Source organism: Octopus bimaculoides, chromosome 6 (assembly GCF_001194135.2).
Source record: "Octopus bimaculoides isolate UCB-OBI-ISO-001 chromosome 6, ASM119413v2, whole genome shotgun sequence".
Classification (NCBI taxonomy): Eukaryota; Metazoa; Mollusca; class Cephalopoda; order Octopoda; family Octopodidae; genus Octopus; species Octopus bimaculoides.
This window is the reverse complement of record NC_068986.1, coordinates 26,000,823-26,023,672: the sequence shown is the minus strand read 5'-3', so window position 1 is coordinate 26,023,672 and position 22,850 is coordinate 26,000,823. Positions and strand designations below refer to the sequence as shown.

Sequence of the window (22,850 nt, the reverse complement as noted above, 5' to 3'; positions counted from 1 at the left end):
ATATATATATATATATATATATATATATACTGCCAAATTAGATTGGAGCCTGGTGTTGCTATCCGGTTTCACCAGTCCTCAGTCAAATCGTCCAACCCATGCTAGCATGGAAAGCGGACGTTAAACGATGATGATGATGATGATGATGATGATACTAGGCTAGCATCAAGATGAATATCAATTAAAGAATATGCCAGAATTAAAACCAAATCAATACTTACTTCGTAACTGAAACTATCAATTATGTGACATAAGCCATCTTCTAAATAGTTATCTTCTGTATAATACATGTTCTGAAGTTCCTTGCGGTTCTGTTTGCGACAATACTGTTAATACAAAATTAACCAAAATTAGAGTGATTCATTCATAATTACTTAGTTAAGTATGGGGTGGTTATACGTCATTGAGGAGGTCAGAATAAGACCAAAACATGTGTGCAGTTGTCTCCAGTGCTTGCCAGAAAATTCTAAACCAGTACAGGCGCAGACATGTCTGTGAGGCACAGGCATGGTCATGAGGTTAATAAATTTGCTCCTCAGCAATGTGATTCTGAGTTCAGTCCCACAGCAAGGCACGTGCCTTCTACTAGAGACATGGGCTGACTAAAGACTTGTGAGTAGATTTGGTAGAGAGAAAATGAAAGAAGCTTATGTGTATATGCGCTTGTAGGTATGTGAACATGTGCGTATGTGTGTGTGTCTCTCTCTTTGTCTTGATAACATTTGGTAGTTGTAAGTGCCACTGTCTTATAAGCAGTGCCTTTTGTTTTCAACCTTCTCTGAAAACATGTCTGACATGGGGAAATATGACCTTGCATGGAAACAAGTAAGGGTTGGTGATAGGAAGGACATCCAGAATCTAGAAAATTTATCTCATTGAATTCTATCTCCTCCATGCAAGCATGGAAAAGTGGACAGCAAAAATTATCTGAAAGTGCCCAACCATAAATATATTGCAAACAGAAAGAAACAAATGTAAAAATACACACATAAACAAACAAAAAAAGAAATTAGTGCATAAGGTTAATAATTGTGCATTTGGTCAGCAGTTTCACTTGAAACAAACTCACTACAAATGCAATGAATTTACTACATTCATATACCTTACGGCAGAGATAGAACGTGTATGAAGGTTTACTAATACACTCACCTGTAAGTAAAGGAAATAAGCCATTGGCATATTGCGGATTTGACGTGGAAAATCTGACGAATTAGAGTCCTGTAATTTCAGTAAAACTGTATATACTGCAGAACAAAAAAAAAAAAGAGAAATTAAATGAAGATTATGTTATGGTGTTAATATATTAATTATAATATGATAGTAGAGGAGTAGAGGCAGAAATAGCAGACTGTCAGTCTATGTTTGAAGTTGAAATTTAACTGGGGTCAACTTTGCTTTCATCATCCCAAAGTATGGAGGTCAACTCAATAAAATTTTCCACTCTGCAAATATGTGACTTTAGTGCCTTGGCACATATTTGCAGAGGAGTAACTGAAAGTAGCAAATGGATGCTAACTGCTAATCATCATCATCATCATCATCATCATCATCATCATCATCATCATCATCGTTTAATGTCCGCTTTCCATGCTAGCATGGGTTGGACGACTTGACTGAGGACTGGTAAAACCGGATGGCAACACCAGGCTCCAATCTAAATTTGGCTAAGACAAACTAATATTATGTAAGACAAAGTTGACCTCAGTAGAATTTGATCTTGCAGTGTAAGGCATGAGAATATACATTGCAAAATATTTTGTCCACTGCTCTAATGATTTGGTCAATTTGTCACTTTGATGCTGTGATGTAAGAAATATAAAAGAGAAAACCAGCCATCAGAACAAAAACAAGCATGTGCTTACATAATTAACACCATAAGAAGTTGATTGGAAGGAAATTACACTTACTATATATATCAGATACACAACAGACTACCTTTATAGTTAACAGATTACCTTTATAGTTATAAGGTGAAGGAAGCAGTTAACTGAAGTAACTAGGCCTACCACATTTTTGTCAGAAAATTGTGTCAGTTGAAACAATTTGGTCTCTTTATGCAGAGAAGACATTTTAGGAAGACTTCTTGAGGTAAATGGCTCTTTTTTAACACAAACTCCGATTTTATCCTGTACATAAGTACAATTTTGTTCAGTTGGTGGAATAGTCAGTACAAGTATATAAAAATACAAGTTGCAGAGAATTCACAACAAATTTACCATTGTAAATATTGAAACATCTATATTATGATTCTATGGCTAATTTCTCTATTTATATATGATCAGGCAACAAAATATGCCCCAAAGTCTTAAACAAATTTTAAGTAAAATATGACGTGAATGACTGCTGTCTCTTACCAAGATCTGTATCACCACTACTGATAGCCTTTGACAATGCCAATTCATTCCTATTCATTTTCATTAATAGTGGAACTTGTTCTGAAGCTTTAGGTTCGAACTCCAAAAGCTTAAAGATAAAAAAAAAGTGTAAGTTACCTTAAATTAATGGAAATAGAAATTATTTAAAAAAAAAAAAAAGACCAACAAATTAAAGTTAATAAAGCCCAAGAAAATTTTAAAAAAACATTCATCAACATCATTATTTTACATTTGTTTTACCAGGCTGGCAAAGGTTTGGCAGATCTGTTGTCATCCTTCATCACATAATAAAAATAAAATCCCCACATATATATATGACCTTCTTTTGTGCTTTTATACATGATTTTATGGGTGGATATCTTTTATAATGTCACCTGCATCAGAGAATCTGTTTCCTAGCACTAAAGTGTTCATTCTACTGTGTATCCATTCTTTCAGAGATATTACTTTCCTAGACAAGTTACCCTTGTTGTAGTTTGTAGAGACCACATATCTCCCTTGTGATTAAGCCAAAGCTCCTTTTGTTTACTCTTTTTACTTGTTCCATTTAGTGGGTTCCAACCATGCTGGGGTTTTGGAATACCTGACCAGATGGGTTGTCTACCCTTCGCTCATAAGCCACGTTTTTCCATGAAGTAGGGAAGTGATAGTTACCAATGGAACCTATGAGAGTAACTTAGGCAGCCAGCAGTAAAGGTTATCTCCACTGTCTAAGTGGCAGATGTGAAGCTCACTGAGGAAGTTGGAAATACAGCTGCCTTCAGGATGGGAAGGAGAGCTTATAACGACTGACTAACAACATAAAATATTCTCTTAGCTCTTTCTCATCTCTATTTGTCCATCTTTAACCATCTCTCTGATCAATGCAGTGATGTTAGTGTAATATCTGTTAGCAGCCATACACAATATATAAATATTTTATATGAAAAAGTTGTTTTTTTTCTCATTGAAGTGAATGTGCAAATGAACAATAGAAATGATAATAAATGTAATAAAAGTGTTTGTAAATTAAACAGTCATGTTGTCATCATTTCTGCTACTTCCTTGTCTTCACTATGTCTTCTTTTTCTTAGTGTTCTTATTTGAATGTGTTATATAATTAACCTAATTTACTATTTATAAAGTGGAGGCACATGGTCTAGTGGTTAGAGCAGCGAACTCGCGGTCGAGGGATCGCGGGTTCGAATCTCAGACCATGTGAAGTGTGTGTTTATGAGTGAAACACCTAAGCTCCACGTGGCTCCGGCAGAAGGTAATGGTGAACCTCTGCTGGCTCTTTCACTACAACTTTCTCTCACTCTTTTCTCCTGCATCTAGCAGCTCACCTGCTATGGACTGGTGTCCTGTCCAGGTGGGGGACTTATACGTCAATGAAACAGGCAAACAGGCCCTTATGAGCCCAACATGGCTTGAGAAGGAACAAACAACATCACTATTTATAACAATAGGCAATTCCATGAAAGATTTCATTGATGATATTACTTTGGTAAACTGTAATCTTCCTTCATAAGTAACAAAAACATAATAAAAGAATAAAGTGGTTAAACTGCACCTTAATAGCTAACTCGTCTCTGCCACATTCTGTAGCTTTGCAAGCAATTTCTGAATAAGATACTCCAGGTGTGTCTCCCAACTTTTGTGAAATTGCATGTGCTATTGCTTCATCACTCTCGTATTTCTGTTGAACCTGTGAAAAAAACAAAAAAACAAAAAACAAAATAAAAAAAACAAAGATAAATTAATTAAATTTACTAGAAATTAACAGTAATTCATTCATCATCATCATCATTGTTTAATGTCCGCCTTCCATGCTGACATGGGTTGGACAATTTGACAGAGGACTGGTGAACCAGATGGCTGCACCAGGCTCCAATCTGATCTGGCAGAGTTTCTACAGCTGGATGCCCTTCCTAACACCAACCACTCTGAGAGTGTAGTCCACTATGGGAAAGAATAAAATATACCAACTAGAGATGTACATATGGCAACAAGAGATGTAAACTGAGGCAACTTTGCAAATATTAAAATGACATTCATTCTTCATGTCTCTGAAGATGACCAGATTAATAGCTTTCTCTTTGTAGGTCCTGAGGTGGCTTCTTTTTGTCAAATATTGGCAAAAAATCCATGGTTATAGTGGTGACTCTAAGAACAGAATCAGGAGTTGGTGGGACTCTTGCTTTCCATGCAGCCCGCATTTCTTTAGTTTCTCTGGTAATTTCTGATTCTGAGTGCTGCACTCCTAAGTACACAGAACTGAGTACACAGTGAGTGATCTTGAGCAAAACGTTCCCAAGTAGTCTGTTCTAAGTTACACTTTTTCAAGATTGTCTTCAGAATGTCTTTGCATCTCCTTTTTAGTGCACCATGTAACTGAGGACCCACAGCTAGTTCACCAAAAAAAATCTGTTTAGCAAGTCTAGAGCTGGGTATGCACATTATATGCCCACTTCACTGCAGTTGGAGTTTACTTAGGAAAGCATTCATGTTTCACATTATTAGCTCTCTTTATCACAGTAGTATTAAGAATTTTATCTTGCTATTTGATGTTGAGAAATTTTTGCAGGCATCTTATGTGAAAGTGATTAAATATCAAAATAGTAAATAGTAAAATAGTGAATGGAGTTTACTTTTTGACACACACATACAAACACACACATAATTAAATAGGTTTAAATAAGATACTGTACTTTGTAACATGCCCAATGTGCAAGAATTCGACTAACACCCTCAGCATCAGGAATATGTAGAAACTGGCAGATACGAATAGCTAATAAGAATTTCATACGCAACACTAATCGATCAATCAAAACCTCTTTGGTTAATAGTTTCAATCTGATGAAGTATTAAGGAATTTTAAAGCAGTTGACCTCAAATGAAGATAACAAAAAAAACAAACAAACAAACAAAAAGAAAACAAAATTGTCTTTGTCTTTATTTTGCACAAATTTATAAGATCATCATCCTCATCATAATGCCTGTATTCCATGCTGGGATGGATTGGGCATTTATAAGAAATGTGTGGTGACAATAGAAGACATCCAGGGCAGAGGAAATTGAATGAAGGTATGAAAATATTGGGATCACAGTCAAGGTGGTGCAAAATCATGAATACTATTTAAATATTGTTAAATATAAATAATATATAGCTGGAATGAAGTTCGTTCCTGTTAGCAAAATCAAATAATGTTAATCAGTCTTCTCATATGTTACTTCTATGTTGATTGACTGCTATTTCTAGCATACTGTGCTTTCCTATCAAATATTTTCATGGAAAAATGGTAACAAATATCAGCCTCAATTTCACCAGCACTAGTGAGGTTGCCATGCAGCTCACTAGACTAATAGCCCCTTTGAGAGAGTGACTTTATGCTTGGAGAAGAGGTCAAGATAAAACAACTTTCTTGCTGTAGGGGAGCTAAATGGTACTCTCATTAATGTATATCAAATTATAGATATATACAAAATTTACAAAGATATAAGATCCACCCGTGGACCTTTTTTCTTGGAAATCATTAAACGACGATGATGATGAACATACATGTGTATGTTAATTAATGTCTACTTGTTTTGCCTGACCCATGCAAGCATGGAAAAATGAATGCTAAAATAACAATAATGATGATAACCAAACTCCACAATTATTCTCAATGAACATTTTAATCATGACTTCAAATATAAATAGATGTCTGCCTTAAATCCTAAAGATTATCTCATGTAATCCCTATGACCATTTTAGTATTTATTGTGCTGTAAATGCAAAAATAAAAGATTATGGATAGAAGGATACTGTGTATATGTCAACGGTATTCCAATACTGAAATGGCGAATTTGGTTAAGAACTCTAAGTGTCTGGCACATTGACACAAACTTCTTTGGTGAATATTCAGTAATGAAACTTTTACCAAATACAGCGGCCTGCGAAGAAAAAGTAAAAAAAACAACAAAGAACAAACGTAAGTAGCTTAATACACTTGTACTGAAAGAATGTTTTTTTTAACAACTCATTCACTGTTCACCTCCTGCACATTATTCTATGTACTGTTCATGCACTTTTGGCTGCTTTTTCTGAGGAGTTGTAGTGCATCTGAGCACTGTATATAATATGTTCATTATTATAATGTTAAGAATAAATAAAAACAATAATAATATATTCAAAACTATGCAAACCAAAATGTACCTACATTTTTTAAAACGTTTTAATCTCCTGTTATAAAAACTGGTTATTATTATTGTTTTGTATAAATTTCCTTAAAAGTGCTTAAAGCTGGTTAGCTTTTTAAACAATTTTCATTCAGTAATGAAGTAGACTTATGTTATTATTTAGACACAAGTTAGCTTTGAATAGATCTATAATCCAAGTAAAGCCAGCTGTGATCCATTTCATGTTTTTTAGATTTATACAAAGAACACAGGATCAATTATCCAATGTATTCTTTTCTAAGATAATAGGAATATGATTAAAGAAAGATTTGGCTGTTATTTTTAGCAAATTGATTGGCCATGTAGAACCTCTCTTGTAGGCTCAAAATGGACATGTCTATTTTGGTTGACAAAATTAAGCATTTCCTTCAAAATACAGATTGGCCATATCATAATCTACAGGGTGTCCACAAAGTCTGGGTACATGGGGATTAACACATACTTTAAGAAATTATTATTTCTTATATTTAATTGTTTATGTTATGATTTTATTTACTTTATGTACCCAGACCTTGTGGACACCTTGTATATACATTTAGTATGCCTTGCCTCTCAACTCCTTGACTGAGTTGTAGGGGTGACATTCACTCACAGAGCAGGGCATAGGCATTTTTTGACCAGGCAGAGCCCATCTTGCTCCAAGTCTTACTAGATCTGATTTTTTTTCCTCCAGAAGAGGGAAAAACAGACAGGTAGACAGAAAGAAAGAATGAGAGACAGAGAGAATCACTCTCCAGTATGGGACTGGTACTTTATCAACCTTAAAAGAATGAAAGGTACAGTTGATCTCAGTGGGATTTGAACTCTGCATGCAGAGAACCAAAATAATTACCATAATGTGATTTAGCTAATGCTTGAACAACTCTGCCAACTGGTGCTTCACATTGAGTACAATCCCACATCAATCTTGTATTTTTTACACTTTCAAAAGCACACATCTCATAACAAAACACAATGATTAAAATATACCAGCCTTCAATAGTTCCTTTTGTTCTGCTGGTTCAAACTGGTGCCCAGCAGCTAGAATACATTGATCAACAGCCACATCTTTATTTTCTATCATTCGTAAATGTTCATCAGCTTTCTGGCTTCCATTCTGGTATCAGAGAAAATGTGAATAAATGTGAATAGTTATCATCAATAAATAACAGAGATAGAGACTGGTATTGTGAAATTCTTTATAATCATGAGAGAAGCTTAAATAATGGTTTCAAATTATAGCACAAGGACAACAATTTTAGAGGAGTTGGGTAAGTCATTTACATTGACCCCAGTCTTCACTTGTTTTATTGACCCAAAAAGGATGAAAGGCAAAATCAACCTCGGTGGAATTTGAACTCAGAACATAAAGGGCTGGAAGAAATGCTGCTAAGCATTTAGTCCAACTTACTTTTTTATTTGTTTCAGTCATTTGACTGCAGCCATGCTGGAGCATCGCCTTTAGTCAAACAAATCAACCCCAGAACTCACTCACTGCAAGCGTAACACATATTCCATCAGCCACACTTGCTGAACTGCCAAGTTACAGGGACGCAGACCCACCAGAATCAGTTGTCAAGCGATGGTGGAGTGACAAACATAAACACACAAACATATATATCATCATCATCAATGTTTAACATCCGCTTTCCATGCTAGCATGGGTTGGCGATTTGACTGAGGACTGGTGAACCAGAAGGCTGCACCAGGCTCCAATCTGATCTAGCAGAGTTTCTACAGCTGGATGCCCTTCCTAATGCCAACCACTCTGGGAGTGTAGTGGGTGCTTTTACATGCCACCGGCACGAGGGCCAGTCACATGGTACTGGCAACGGCCATGCTCAAAATGGTGTTTTTTACGTGCCACCTGTACAGGAGCCAATCCAGCGGCACTGGCAACGACCTCGCTCGAATGATTTTCTAATGTGCCAGTAAGGCGACGCTGGTTGCGATCACGCTCAAATGGTGCTATTTACAGGCCACTAGCACAGAAGCCAGACAGCTGCTCTGGCAATGATCATGCGCGGACAGTCTGTTAGTGCTCCACTGGCACAGGTACCAAGGGGCTACACACAGAGGGGACAAACAAGGACAGACAAATGGATTAAGCCGATTATATCGACCCCAGTGCATAACTGGTACTTATTTAATTGACCCCGAAAGGATGAAAGGCAAAGTTGACCTCAGCAGAATTTGAACTCAGAACGTAGCGGCAGATGAAATACCGCTATGTATTTCGCCCGGTGTGCTAACGGTTCTGCCAGCTCGCCGCCTTATTTGTGTGTGTGTGTGTGTGTGTGTGTGTACCCTAGTCTTGACATCACATGCATGATGGGTGTAAAGTGATCATCATTGTTATACAGGTGATGCTGTTCATTTCCAGTCTTCCATGGAAAACATGCCTGGCCATAGGAAAACATTACCCTGTTTGAAAACAGGTGATGGCAATGGGAAAGGTATCTGGTTGTAGAAAATCTGCCTCAACAAATTCTGTCTGATCCATACAAGAATGGAAAAGTGGTAGTTAAATTACAATGATGATGAATGACATGTTTTAATAACTTACTTGATATTCTTTAGAAGCTTGCCGCAACATGGCACCTGGAGCTAAAGACAGTATTTTGTAGACTTCCAATGTAACATCTGAGAACAGAACATCATTTATTTATCAGTATTATGAAGCTGCATGCTAAGAAGAATATTTTGCAGAAACTCTTAAAAATCCATCGAACTTTACCTTAATTGAAAAAAATTAGACACTTACCTGGAACTTTCTCTAAGAATTCATGTTGCATATTGCCAATAATTCTAACACCATCAACTTCTTCAACAAGATAAACTGGTCCATCAAGCATGTACGTAGTCCGAGTTAAGGAAACGCATCACTGTAACAACCTATCATCTTGTTACCTTATTTCTATTGACTTACGATGGCTTTGTTTCAATCGATGAATTTAGTATAATAAGTTTTGACATTATTAAGCTGGCAGAATCGTTAGCATGCTGAGCAAAATGCTTTGTGGTATTTTGTTTGTCTTTACGTTCTGAGTTCAAATTCTGCCGAGGTTGACTTTGCCTTTCATCCGTTCAGGGTTGATAGAATAAGTAGCTACTGAGGACTGGGGGTCGCTGTAATTGACATAACTATTCCTAGGTATGAGAATAAAAACTGCATGCCTCTGCCAAACTATGTCAAGTCAGTGTGACAGAATAGGCTCATGAAACCAGTATCATCTCAAGCCATTCTCTGATGGAGAGAACATGCTGAGGCCTTTGTCATGCAGTAGACTGAACATGAGCAATCCAATCCAATCCAATCCAATCCTAAGCTGGCATCTGGAACATAATTTAACAGGAACTGTTGATGGAAGGGTTTAATTCAGATCACTTTAAAATGAAATTTGGATCATAGTACTAGGGGTGGACTCAGGTGAGTTGGTATTAAAAAGGTTAAAACTGATTTTCAGCAGTTAAAATTCTACACATCATAACACTCAAAATATCATTACTTGAATATGACAAGACAGATGATAAATTGAAACCATAACTCCAATTCAAAGTAAATTCTTAGGTGTGTTAACAGTGTGTTGAAATATAAAAGTGTACTGATGATATATCACTCAAATATAAGAGGTGAAGAGGGAAATATAGATTTAACTGTATATTATCCATCATTTTATTCATAGTGTCAGCTGAATTTATAGCAGAAGTCTTATAGTAAAAGACTGCTCAATTCAACTGAGTTTATTTAATACCTTGTCCCACAATAATTTGGGTGAGACAAGAGCACTCACAGACATTTGGTATAACACACGAAACACTTTAAAGAATACAGGAATTCTTTCAGTTAATTAAAAAAAAATTAATAAATTCTACAAAAGATAAGGAAAACAAAAAGGGAGAACTTATCACTTTAATAGAGATAAGAAAATGTGGGTGGAAAAGGGTTAACTACTTTGTTACATGTGACAAATTCAGTTTGTATACATCATCATCATCATTTAATGTCTGCCTTCCATGCTAGCATATGTTGGACGATTTGACTGAGGACTGGTGAACCAGAAGGCTGCACCAGGCTCCAATCTGATCTGGCAGAGTTTCTACAGCTGGATGCCCTTCCTGATGCCAACCACTCCGTGAGTGTAGTGGGTGCTTTTACGTGCCACCGACACGAGGGCCAGTCAGGCGGTACTGGCAACGGCCACGCTCAAAATGGTGTTATTTACATGCCACCTGCACTGGCAACGACCTTGCTCGAATGTTTTTTCACATGCCACCAGCACAAGTGCCAGTAAGGCGACGCAGAGAGTATAAAGAAGGCAACTTAATGCCTCATCTCAAGATAAGGTGTTATATGAGATAATATAAAATCAAAAGAAAAACTTTTTGTTTTGCATTGAATAGAAAAGGATATGAAATGTGATTTTTATCTGGCCCTATAACTAACATTAAAGTATCCCAGTGGCATACAACAGCTCCATTTCCACACCTGACAAGTAAAATTAAAAGAAACAGAATTAACAACAAAATACAAATAAAATTTCTGAATAGATGTAATCAGTTGGTAAGTAGAATGTTTTTAATAATTGGTTAAATTTGTTTAATTTCTTTATAGTAAAATTAAGTAATCTTGTCAACTCTCATCATGCAATCATTGTGTAGGAATTGAATTTACTTGGTTTCATGTGTGTGCACTTGAGACAGGGAAACAAGTTAACTCATTTTTGGTTATGGGGTACTTTCTGGAATTCCCTGCATTTCATATAATGTAGTGCACACATTTTATTTTTACTGGCCAACAGAAAGAGGCTCTGAAAGCTGATTTGCATATGATCAGTGTTATGTGGCTAGTGAAAATGTAAAGACAATATATCAGTTATGTCTAATAAGCAAACAAAATATTACAGTTAAAACTACATATATAAGCCATATGGCATTAAAATACAGTGAGAACATCACAGAACCAATATATGTTGATAACTGTTAAAATGAATAGACTAGAGTATTTACCAGAGAAATGAAAGTGGTTTTGGTGCCCCTTTGGTATTGAATTCCCATAGTTTAGTCTGTAAATCAAAATAAACATAATTGGAATGTTAATACACCTAATAATTAATTAATCCTCATCATGTACACATAGATAATGAATAGCATAAGACAAAAATATTTTCAAATGTTTTAGATGTTACAGACTCCAGTTTGCTGGATGCCTTTCCTAACGCCAACCACTCTGAGAGTGTAGTGGGTGCTTTTTACATAACACCAGCACAGGAACCAGTCAGTTGGGCCTGGTATCAATCACGTTCGGATAGTGTTTTTTACGTGCCAGTCAGTGGGTACTGGCATTGGCCACATTCAGATGGTGCTTTTTATGTGCCACCAGCACGGGAGCCAGTCAGGTGGACCTGGCATCGACCATGTTCTGATGGTGCTGGAGGTTAAAAAATAATTGTGATGAATCTACTGGTAAAAAAACAATTGCTTTGACAATATGTAAAATATCCAAATTTACAAAATTCTTTAAAATAAATCATTACAAGAAGGAAGTCTTTAAAATATTTAGTTTGAAAATTAGAAACATAAAAGTTTTTTTTTCAATTACAGGTGGAAGAGATGAAATTAAAAAAAATAAAAAGACGTTGATTGAAGAAATTACCTTGAGATCTGAAGTTCCAACCCAAATAAGACCTGATGACATATATAAAGCAATATATTTCTTGTCTGAAGATAGAGCCATGTCAATCACATTTCCTTCAGTCCAGTTAGCAGGAGGAAAAGGCTACAAATAAAAAGGGAAATTTTAATCTATAAATTCAAGAACACATATCTAGATTTAACGTAGTTTGGTTGAATCATGCATTAACCAAATATGGCTACAGCAAAATTTACTGACAACAACCCACCATTAATTATTTCAATTAACAGAAACAAATTACAAATTGATCTGCTGTGGTAATACTACAAGGAATTATCAAAAGTTGTGATTCTAGTCCTGTTAATATAATGAAACTAGCTTTAATTAAACTTGTTTGTTGCATAACCCTGAGTTAGCCATGGTTGAGGAGATCAATTTGTCTTCTATACACCTTTATTTTAAAGGTGTGATTTAATGGGAATTTGGCTGCTATTTCTAACAAGATGAGCAACTATGTAGGGACCGACTTCTTGGGTTGATTAAACTTGTTTTGTAGTGCTAGGTAGAATATAAAAAGAGACTATAAACTGTGGCTGGAGATTGGGTGATTTATTTTTCACGATCTTCTGAAATATTTTAAAGCTTACCTTCACTTCATAGTGTCCACCCTGGTCAATTTGAACGAGTTCTGAGCCATTGGCTACCATGGCTTTTGTTTGTCTATCAATAGTCAAAATAATCCAGCTGCTGAAAGATGGCTGGAGACCTGAAAATAACCAAAATAACATATTTCATTATTTCATATAAACTGAAGAAGACCTATATAAAAACAATAATTCTCTAATATTATTAAGTAATAAAACTGAAAGTCCAGCCATGTTGTATTGTCTCAAGTTAATTTGACCTGAGAATCACATTCAGTATATATGATGTAGAATTTTTTGTTGTTGGCACTCCGTCGCTTATGACGTCGAGGGTTCCAGTTGATCCGATCAACGGAACAGCCTGCTCGTGAAATTAACGTGCAAGTGGCTGAGCACTCCACAGACACGTGTACCCTTAACGTAGTTCTCGGGGATATTCAGCGTGACACAGTGTGACAAAGCTGGCCCTTTGAAATACCGGTACAACAGAAACAGGAAGAAAGAGTGAGAGAAAATTGTGGCGGAAGAGTACAGCAGGGTTCGCCACCATCCCCTGCCGGAGCCTCGTGGAGCTTTACGTATTTTCGCTCAATAAACACTCACAATGCCTGGTCTGGGAATCGAAACCGCGATCCTATGACTGCGAGTTCGCTGCCCTAACCACTGGGCCATTGCATCTCCACTGATGTAGAATACATAACTGCTTACATAATTTCTTGAATAGGAGTTAAGTTGGTAGAATAACCGAATACCCATTGTTGAAGCGTGCTAACATTTCTGCCAGCTACCCGCTGAAAGTAGTGTATTAGCAAAGATTAAATGTTTAGATTTATATCATCAGCATTGATTTAATGTCCACTTTCCCATGCTTGCATGGGCTGGACAGAGTCTACTGAGGCAGATTTTCAATGGCTGGACACCTTTCCTCTCACCAACCCTTAGCTGTTTCCAAGTGAGGTAATATTTCTTTAGAATACTAGAAATGAATAACATTCATTTACAACAATCATGTGATATCAAGACAAGGAGACACAAACACATATGTAAATACAGATACATAATATACAATAGGCTTCTTTCAGTTTCTGTCTACCAAATCCACTCACAAAGCTTTAACCAGGACTGAAGTTACAGCATAAGACACTTGCCCAAGGTACCACATAGTGGGACTGAACCCGGAACCATGTGGTTTGTCAGCAAGCAACTTACCACACAGCCACTCCTACACCTACGCACTGTGTAGGCATTTCAATAAATTTTGTAAAATAAGGAAGAATTTGAAGAAATAACTTTTCCATTAATAATTAGGTGCCTCAGGGTGGCAAGATACAGAATTGTTAGCATGCTGGGCAAAATGCTCAGTGGCATTGCATCCGTCTTCACATTCTGAGTTCAAATCCCACCAAGGTTGACTTTGCTTTCATCTTTGTAGGATCAATAAAATAAGTACTAGTTGAACATTGGGGTTGATGTAACCAACATACCGCTTCCCCTAAAATTGCTGGCCTTGTGCCAAAATTTGAAATAAATAATTAAGCATTTCGAACAAAACTAAGTGAAAGGCATAAATGTGAACACTCTAAAAAAGACATTTTGTATCAGAGTACAAGAGGTGGTCATGGGTGGGTTGGTATCAAAAAGTGAAGTAAAGCAACTTATTTTAGAAGGAAATATTCTCACTCACCAGGAACTTCAGCAAGACGTCGGATTCTAGAATCTTCAACATTGTTAACAATAAATACTCTAAGAGAATTGGTTATGATGGCAATGCCTGTGCCGTGGAATCCTTGGAACACTTTGCAATCTTTGACTTTCAAAGTTTTTGCCTCCTGGAAAAAAATTTACAAAAAGAAAAATAGCTTCATATCATATAAAACAATTTATAAATATTACAAGACTAGTCAACTTTGATAGCAAGCAACTTACATCACCCATGCTGAAAGTTTTCTTAAAAGTACAAAACATATTGTAGACAAGAACAACTCCATCATCCTGGATACAAAGAAGGTCTTCAGTGTTGGACCAACCAATCTGTATAAGATTTCCACTGCTCCACTGACAAGAAAAATAATAAAAATAAATTGAACATGAATGTTTCTCATAATGTTTCAAATAATTTTCTTCAAATTACTATCATTATTTTGTGTTTTTTACTTCTGTTATCTAATTTGTCAAGTTCTTTTTATCTTTTAAATGTTGCAATCATTAGACTGTGGGCCATGCTGGGGCACAACGTTGAAGAATTTTAGTTGAATGAATTGGTCCCAGTACTTTTTTTTAAATCCTGGCACTTATTCTATCGGTCTCCTTTACTCAACAGCTAATGTTACAGGGGACATAAACAAACAAAACACCAGCTGTCAAGTGGTGGTGGGGGACAAACACATACACAAAGATGCACACACACGCACACAGACATACACACACACACACATTATTGGCTTCTGTCAGTTTCTGTCTACCAAATCTACTCACAAGGTTTTGGTGGACTCAAGAATATTGTGGAAGACACTTGGCCAAGGTGATTGGGAAGCAAGCTTCATACCACACAGCTACATCTTATCTTAAATGTTTTACAGGGATTTAGACACATGATTTTTTAAACAATGATTAAATTATTTCTTAATAAGTCTGGAAAATATTAAAACTCTATACACTTACCCTCATGTGACTTATCTCTCTTCCAGCTGCATTGTAAATATAAAGAATTGGTTTGGTATTGGAAACTCGACCAACTTTTGAATCATCCCGAAGTAAGGCTAAAAAAAAAAAAAATATGATGTAACAATTTTTTACTGAAAGAAAAAATTCTGCATTTTAAATATTTGCAAAAACACGAATTTACTAATACCAAATGTGAACTTGTATTCCCACTGAAATTCCAAACATGAAGCCTACATCTCAGGAATGAATGATGACTATGGCTATGGTGTCTGAACTATCCAATGCGCTTGCTCTCCCTGTGAGGCATTTGTCAAATTTGCAAGCTGGAATTTTAGGCTGCAGGCAGAACCATTACTTTGACAGCTGGAACTTTAAGGCTAGCTGTCGGATGTGGTCAGTATTCGTGAGGGACACGGTAAACATACTGGTTGAAACTGGCTCAAACCTACTGGGACAAATCTTGTCTTGTAATGGCATTCATTCAACTCCAACTGAGTCTATTAAGCCAGCCCAATTGAATTCACTGTGTCGCAGGCCAAAGCAGTCCATGCATGCCTGTTGGTGACTGATTCTGCAGCGTGTTGAATCAGTTTCTCTGGCTGAATACTGCCCCTAATGCCAAGTACTTTACTGGGGTGTACCAGGTTAGGGCTATTTCATGACATCAATACCAGCAAGGTTGGCATGCAGCTTGCAAGATTAAGAGTTCCTTTGATTGAGTGGGACTACAGCAAAGAGGACTCTAATTATTATTAAAAGACTGTCATAAGGATTTGAACTCAGAACTGAAAGAGAAAAACTGTACACTATAAAGTATTTAGTTTAGTATTCCACAACACCTATTAAGTGCATAAAGGTGAAGGTGTGAGAACACAGGACTTCACAGTATATAGTTTTATAAATACTTAGTACCAAGAGAAAAATAAAACAAGTTCCAGGTATGTACAAGGGTCAGTTCAACTGACTGTTCTCATCCTTACAAATGAGTGGCTTTGTGCTTATAAAACAAGGCATTTTTAAGTACATATTTTTCATAATTCTTTTCTACTTAGGCACAAGGCCTGAATTTTTTTTGGGGAGGGGGGAGCAGTCGATTACATCAACCCCAGTACGCAACTGGTACTTAATTTATCGATCCTGAAAGGATGAAAGGCAAAGTCGACCTCAGTGGAATTTGAACTCAGAATGTAAAGACAGACGAAATACCACTAAACATTTCACCCAGCATATCTAACATTTCTACCAGCACGCTGCCTTAATATTTTTCATAATTGACAGACAAGCACTGCTGACAACTCTCGAAAGTGTGCTCACCAATGGGTCCAGCAAATGGGGCTGCAGCCACTCTATTTTTGGAGAGGTCCACATTGCCATTGATGATCCAATCCATGGTATAGATTTCTGTTTTTCTGCAAAAAATAGAACAGTTTGTTTTACAGTAAAAAGAATTTAAAAACAGTACAGTGTATTGTTTATAAGGAACTGGGTAATAATGAGAGAATTCAATAATGGAAAATGTCAAATATGTGGATTTATGAGAGTGATGTTGATGTTAGAGAATGCTAGATATTTCTACTCAGTGTAGGTAGTTGCAAAAGAAGACTGTAGGTTTGATGTACAGATTTGAGTTTCAGGTAATAAATATGATGTAAATAGGTAGGAATGTCCAAAGCCTATCAGTATAAGAATACGGTTGTGCTTGGTATATAGGAACACAGTACTATGTGGGCAGCTTAAACAAAGGATGCACAATAATTGCAATGTGAATCGAGACTGAAAGTAAACTGACTGAAACCATATACAATGGCATAGTTAACAGTGAAGGACAAGGTGCACAAAAGCAGTTACAAAATTCTAAAACTCAACAAAAATTAAGACCAGAGGTGATGGAGTTAGAGATATAATTGTTGTGGTTAAAACCAGTGGCCCAGGAATGAAATTTGCTTAGGTGCAAACTCAGGCCCAAATGTTTTTAATAACAAGGCTGATGTTTTTACAATCTTAATATCAAAACAAACACAGGTATAACAATCTATTTTATTATTATACATGGAAAAGTAATGCTTCAAATCACTCCAAAAATAATTCTTTACTCGCTCGTTTTGGTGATGAAGTTTTCCAAGAGGATGTCCAAAGTGCTTTCATTGCACAAGTTTTTATGTACATGCATTACAGCACAGTGTGCCGGACGATATTGCATCATTGTGATTCGGAGTCAGGTTTTCAAATATCAAAGTGTACTGAACATTCTCTCGCTTGATGCAACATACACACAGGCTTGCAACATGATGACATTTTCATCATAAAGACAGGTCCATAGCACTTTCAGGAGGATGGTGATTTGGTGAGCAAAGTTCAATGCAACAGTGACCATGGCAACCATAGATCCTTACTTCTTCGAGTACAAGGTCCAGAAAGTGGTTTTCACAGTGTACAAAATATGTACCAGGAAACATGTATTTTAATCTCTTTTGTATATCTGAAATGTTTCTGCTTATGGTACATGCGTCACCAGAGGCAAAAGCAGCATGATCATGATGATTTTGTATGTGTATTTTGTTTAAAGGAGGCCTTTTAACTGACGTCACTGGTTTACCGACCTTTTTCAGAAGACAACATCAGATAGTTCTGGACACAGTTGTTTTGCCAAAGAGCTTGAAAAGTTCTCCACTTGTAAGACCTAGCTTCTTTACAGCTTCACGCTTAATTTGTGACAGAGAACATTGAGAAACAGTCTTCGACTGACCCTTGTCGACTATCTTTGTAAGAGCAATTTGGTGATACCTTCCATTTATTTTGGATATTTCTAATGTTGATTTACCTTCTGTAAGTTCAGAAGTAATAAGAGATTTCTCTGAAGCAGTTAAGTCACATTTATCACCCATAATTACATAATTATCAAACCACTCGTTAATAATTTGGAACTCTGAAAGTTTGTGAAAATCATGCAAATGTTTGTGGCTTGTTTACAATTATGCAAAATCTCACATTTTTTACACTCCATGTATGTATAACTATTGCCATCATTCTGTGGAAATTTTGTTGAATTCCAATGAGTAGTTTTTAAATAAAATAAACAAATGTTAATAATATGAAAGACAGTGCATACACATGCGTGCATGTATGTGCACACACATGATGGGCTTCTTTCAGTTTCTACTAGATCCACTGTCAAGGCTTTGGTCGACTCAAGGCTATAGCAGAAGACACTTGTCCAAGATGCCATGCAGTGGGACTGAACCTGAAACTATATAGTTGCGAGATTTATTTTCTTTCAGATTTGTTGTCACTTTATGTCTAGGCTTTGGTCTGTGATTGAATTGGTAACAGCTGATCTTCTCTGAGTGCATCCTCGAATGACTGACTAGTCCAGTATTGTTGTTAGTTTAGAAGTCTCTTTTATATTTCCGATTACTTTAGACTGGTACAATTAAGTGATCTTGCATGTGATTTCGAAAGTGTTGTATCTGGTGGTATATCGCACACTGTGTTGGAGTGAGAGAGGAGGACATTTGTCTCCAGGTCTTCTTGGATAAAGATTACTATTTCTCTTTGTTTCCATTGTTCTGTTGTTAGTTCTGTGTAATACAAAACCTAACAAATGTAGTTCCGCATTCAATGTTTGAGATCAGATGCATTTTACTAGAGCTTCACATATTGTCTTTTCTCACTGTGCATAATACTTTTGTTCAATTTGCAAAGTGCAAAAGACCATGTATATTCGGCATTATTATTGAGCTGAGTTTGTGAGTTAATGACAATAATGGTGTGGTTGTGCATTGGGGTAATAATTGTAGTTGGTGCTGTGTGACTGCTAGAAGTTGTTCTATTTTTAAAAAATTTATTTTGCCAAATATCGTAAGGGTAGTAGCAATCATGATAATGATGGGTCACTTGTGGTATTTCACATTTCAGTTATCCACTTCCTTGAAATAACCCAAGTAACCCGCTGCTGCTGCTGCTACTACTACTACTACTTCTACTAAATAGCGAAGAACCACTCTTCCCCCTTTGTTCACTCCAGTCTGAATGTATACCTGACAGCCCCATGATAAATCTGCCAATATTTTAACTTTGAGGATGCTTTAGTTCAGTAATATATCTTTCAAGGGATTTTGGGGCGTTTTCTTTTTATTTATTTCAGTTCTTTGTTCTTATTTTCTAAGCATGGAAAAGGTAAGTAGGGGGTGCAATATTGAATTTTGCACTCCCGCAAAATCTCAGGGGTGCAAGTGCACCACCTATTCCCAGGCCCTTGGTTAAAACCCAATGAAAGGCAAATTAAATAGTATGTGTTATATAAGAGGAATTAGAGTGAAATAATTTCTAAAGATCAAGAAACCGGCATGGGAGCTGGGACATCCTTTGGTTATGCAATGGGAATTTAAATGACAGGTTAAGCAGTCATCATTGTTGTTTCACCTTAGTTTGATCGATCGTGACCATTCAGTTTTTATTTATTTATTCTTTTATTACAAGAACTACTTTCTATAATGTGTTCTTCTTCTTAAGACAGTGGAGGCGGGTTTGAGGAAGATTTGGTTGCTATTTCCAGAGGGTTGAGTGCCTATGTAGAGGTTCTGTTGACAGGGAATTAAAAACATTTGCATGTTAGATAAGTAAAAGGATGTCTGGCTCCTTTAACCAAACATTAACATTTACGCGCACATGCACAGATGTAAAAGTAGGCGTAAAGTGTTTTTGACGCTATAAAGGAAATATATAATGGTAGTTGTTGCTGTTTGGTCCTCGGGTCAGTTTGATCGAGCAGATCTGTAATCATGTCGTCTTCGTAAGGGTTATCTATGACTAATACAATATTTCGTGTCATTTCTTTATTTAAGATAATAAATTTGATTAAGGGAGCTTTAGCTGCTTTTTCTAGCTGAACAAAAGACTACGTAGAAGCTCCTTCGCATCCTCGTGGAATAACTAGTTTTATTAATAAGATGTCTGAAACCATTCATTTATTAACTGTGTAAAGAGACAGATAGGATCTTCAGAATAATCCTAGAGATTGTCAATAATGGTGAGCAGAACAAATTGCATAGTTTCTGCATATATTTATAGTCTGTTGACAAAGCAAACCAGGAACCTGTTAAATATTAAGGTTTGGGTATAATTATTTCATACCAGGAACTTAATTGAGAAATGAGAAATAGCGACATATTTGTTAAAAATACGAAGTTGTGCTGATTTTTCTATAGACTTCACTTGAATATTTCAATATCCAAGCAAAGTTTATGAATGAATTGTTAAAAAGCAAAGTAAACAACTGCTTGTACTTTGAGCCAAAATTGCTACCATTAAATGTGAATGTGTTTAAATCAAGAAAAACAGAGATAATAATAATTTTGCATTTAACCCTCCCACAATCCTATATCAATAATATTAGTTAAAGAAATATATTTTCTTCTTTAAAGAGATATAAACTTTTAAAATGTAGACCCAATCAACATCATATCGGCATACATATACATGAAACCAAAATATTGCATTAATTATAGAGGAATTTAACATTATTTTTGTGATTTGATGTTTTTAAGTAGTGCTTGTAATCGATAATGAAGATTTAGCTAATCAAATGATATTACTTGAGCAGTATTGGAGATTTCGTGATAAAAAATCTATCCTTAAAGAGGGAAATACAAACCTTAAAAAATATATAAACACCCATCTTATTTCAGAAACTTAAGATAAACAACGTGGATCTTCAAGTAACAACAGAAATAAAATTTGAAGGGTAAATAAATATATTCAAATACTGAAACATATGCACAAACTAGAAAGAAATGTTTTTAAAAAAGAAACTTACCGATAATACTCATCTCCGAGCGGATTCCAGTTGGCAGTTGCCATCGTGAAATGATTCCACTCCAAGAAGTGACTGGGAAATTGTCACATGAATTAAAGGGAGGCTACTCGATGGTATCTAGTGGGCTTAATGGTATCCAAGCGGTGTACTTACGACCAACCTGGAGGTGTTGAAGTAACGCCTATAATTTAGGACTAAACACGTAATCAGTCTTCAGTTAAAAGAAAATAATCTCGTAAATATTGTTGTATTTGGGGACGGTCATGTTGCCAGTTTAGCCAATAAAAACACACGCACTGTATATTTGGTGTTAATTTGCTTCAGCTTTTTATATTACATTACATTACATTAATCATATACAGTGCGTGTGTTTTTATTGGCTAAACTGGCAACATGACCATCCCCAAATACAATATCTGTTTCAACACACGATTTCACATCAAAAATCTTGCAAAACAAATATATAATCTCCTAAATGTTTTACATAAAATAGGAAAAAAAAACCCCTAAAATTAACAACACTTTCTAGTAGTGCCACAGATTAAAATTTGTAACTTAAATCTGTCCACAGAAAAATAGCGTGGAAAACTATTAAATAATTCTTGTGTATAAAGCCTATGCTTTAAAAGAAAGGGATTAGGGAAATTATAATATCAGCATGTATACTAGTATACTTTTGTAGGAAGTACAAGATGATGTTATAATATGAACTTGGAACATTTCTATGAATTAAAACAAACTGATGTTACAGATGCTGAAGTTTAAAAAATTTATGCTATAAACTAAATCTTATATGTATGTATGAACGTACGTATGCTGTAGCTTATATCCAAATTTTATCAGTTATTCAGGATATTTAATAACGGGGTTCAAATTTTGTGAAACACCGGTTATCATCCAGTCAATATGGCAGACAAAACGGAACGTTTCGAGTCTTTGGAACATCAGTTAGAAACATTTATTGAAACAACTCGACAAATTAGTATAATAGTTTCAGACTTTCAACAACAAGGTCAAAACTTATTAAATCAAAAACTGTAAGTACATTTTATCTGTTATGTGACATTTGTAATTAACATATATGATACTTGTCTAACGCTATGTGTCACACACGACGTCTCCGCTTATAACAGTTCCAAACATATATATATATATATTTCTAGATTTATAAAACAATTTCTAAGGATTATCAGGCTGGATCTATACAATGTTTCTATGTTTAAATGCAAGAAATTATTCTGCAGTTTAAAAGAAATTATATAATGTAAAATATACTAAAAAAAAGAAATAAGTGTTCAATAATCGAGGATGGTTAAATGTGTACATTTAAAACCGAAGATCTGAACGATTATTTTTTAAAAAGTTATTTGTAATCAATCGCAATTATTGATTGCCTACTCCTTACATAATTAGATAAACGTCCGTTTCACTTGTATTAGTTGGTCATACGCAATGTTTGAAACAACAAAATACATTAAAGTAAAACTGGACATTCATGTGAGAATTTCTGTCAAAGGGTATGATTTGTTGTACGA

At 35.7% G+C, this 22,850-nt stretch overlaps 2 protein-coding genes across 2 annotated transcripts in view; one reads left to right on the top strand and one right to left on the bottom strand.

The window, feature by feature from the left end:
* Positions 1-21,534, bottom strand: part of LOC106882863 (vacuolar protein sorting-associated protein 16 homolog) — a 28,307-nt gene extending 6,773 nt beyond the window's left edge. Inside the window, exons 1-18 of the mRNA XM_052968654.1 lie at positions 21,316-21,534; positions 16,815-16,909; positions 15,498-15,595; positions 14,763-14,891; positions 14,521-14,665; positions 12,840-12,958; positions 12,214-12,336; positions 11,568-11,623; positions 10,973-11,046; positions 9,322-9,417; positions 9,124-9,200; positions 7,552-7,674; positions 6,166-6,293; positions 5,066-5,210; positions 3,928-4,062; positions 2,355-2,463; positions 1,150-1,244; positions 222-326 (exon numbers count right to left, since the gene is read on the bottom strand). Coding sequence (XP_052824614.1) covers positions 222-326; positions 1,150-1,244; positions 2,355-2,463; positions 3,928-4,062; positions 5,066-5,210; positions 6,166-6,293; positions 7,552-7,674; positions 9,124-9,200; positions 9,322-9,417; positions 10,973-11,046; positions 11,568-11,623; positions 12,214-12,336; positions 12,840-12,958; positions 14,521-14,665; positions 14,763-14,891; positions 15,498-15,595; positions 16,815-16,909; positions 21,316-21,359 — 1,896 coding nt within the window. The 5' untranslated portion in view covers positions 21,360-21,534. The remainder of the gene's footprint in view (positions 1-221; positions 327-1,149; positions 1,245-2,354; positions 2,464-3,927; positions 4,063-5,065; positions 5,211-6,165; positions 6,294-7,551; positions 7,675-9,123; positions 9,201-9,321; positions 9,418-10,972; positions 11,047-11,567; positions 11,624-12,213; positions 12,337-12,839; positions 12,959-14,520; positions 14,666-14,762; positions 14,892-15,497; positions 15,596-16,814; positions 16,910-21,315) is intronic.
* Positions 21,535-21,689: 155 nt separating this feature from the next.
* LOC106882862 (mediator of RNA polymerase II transcription subunit 10) overlaps positions 21,690-22,850 on the top strand; it is a 9,409-nt gene continuing 8,248 nt past the window's right edge. Inside the window, exon 1 of the mRNA XM_014933665.2 lies at positions 21,690-22,352. Within this exon, the coding sequence (XP_014789151.1) occupies positions 22,222-22,352 (131 nt within the window). The 5' untranslated portion in view covers positions 21,690-22,221. The remainder of the gene's footprint in view (positions 22,353-22,850) is intronic.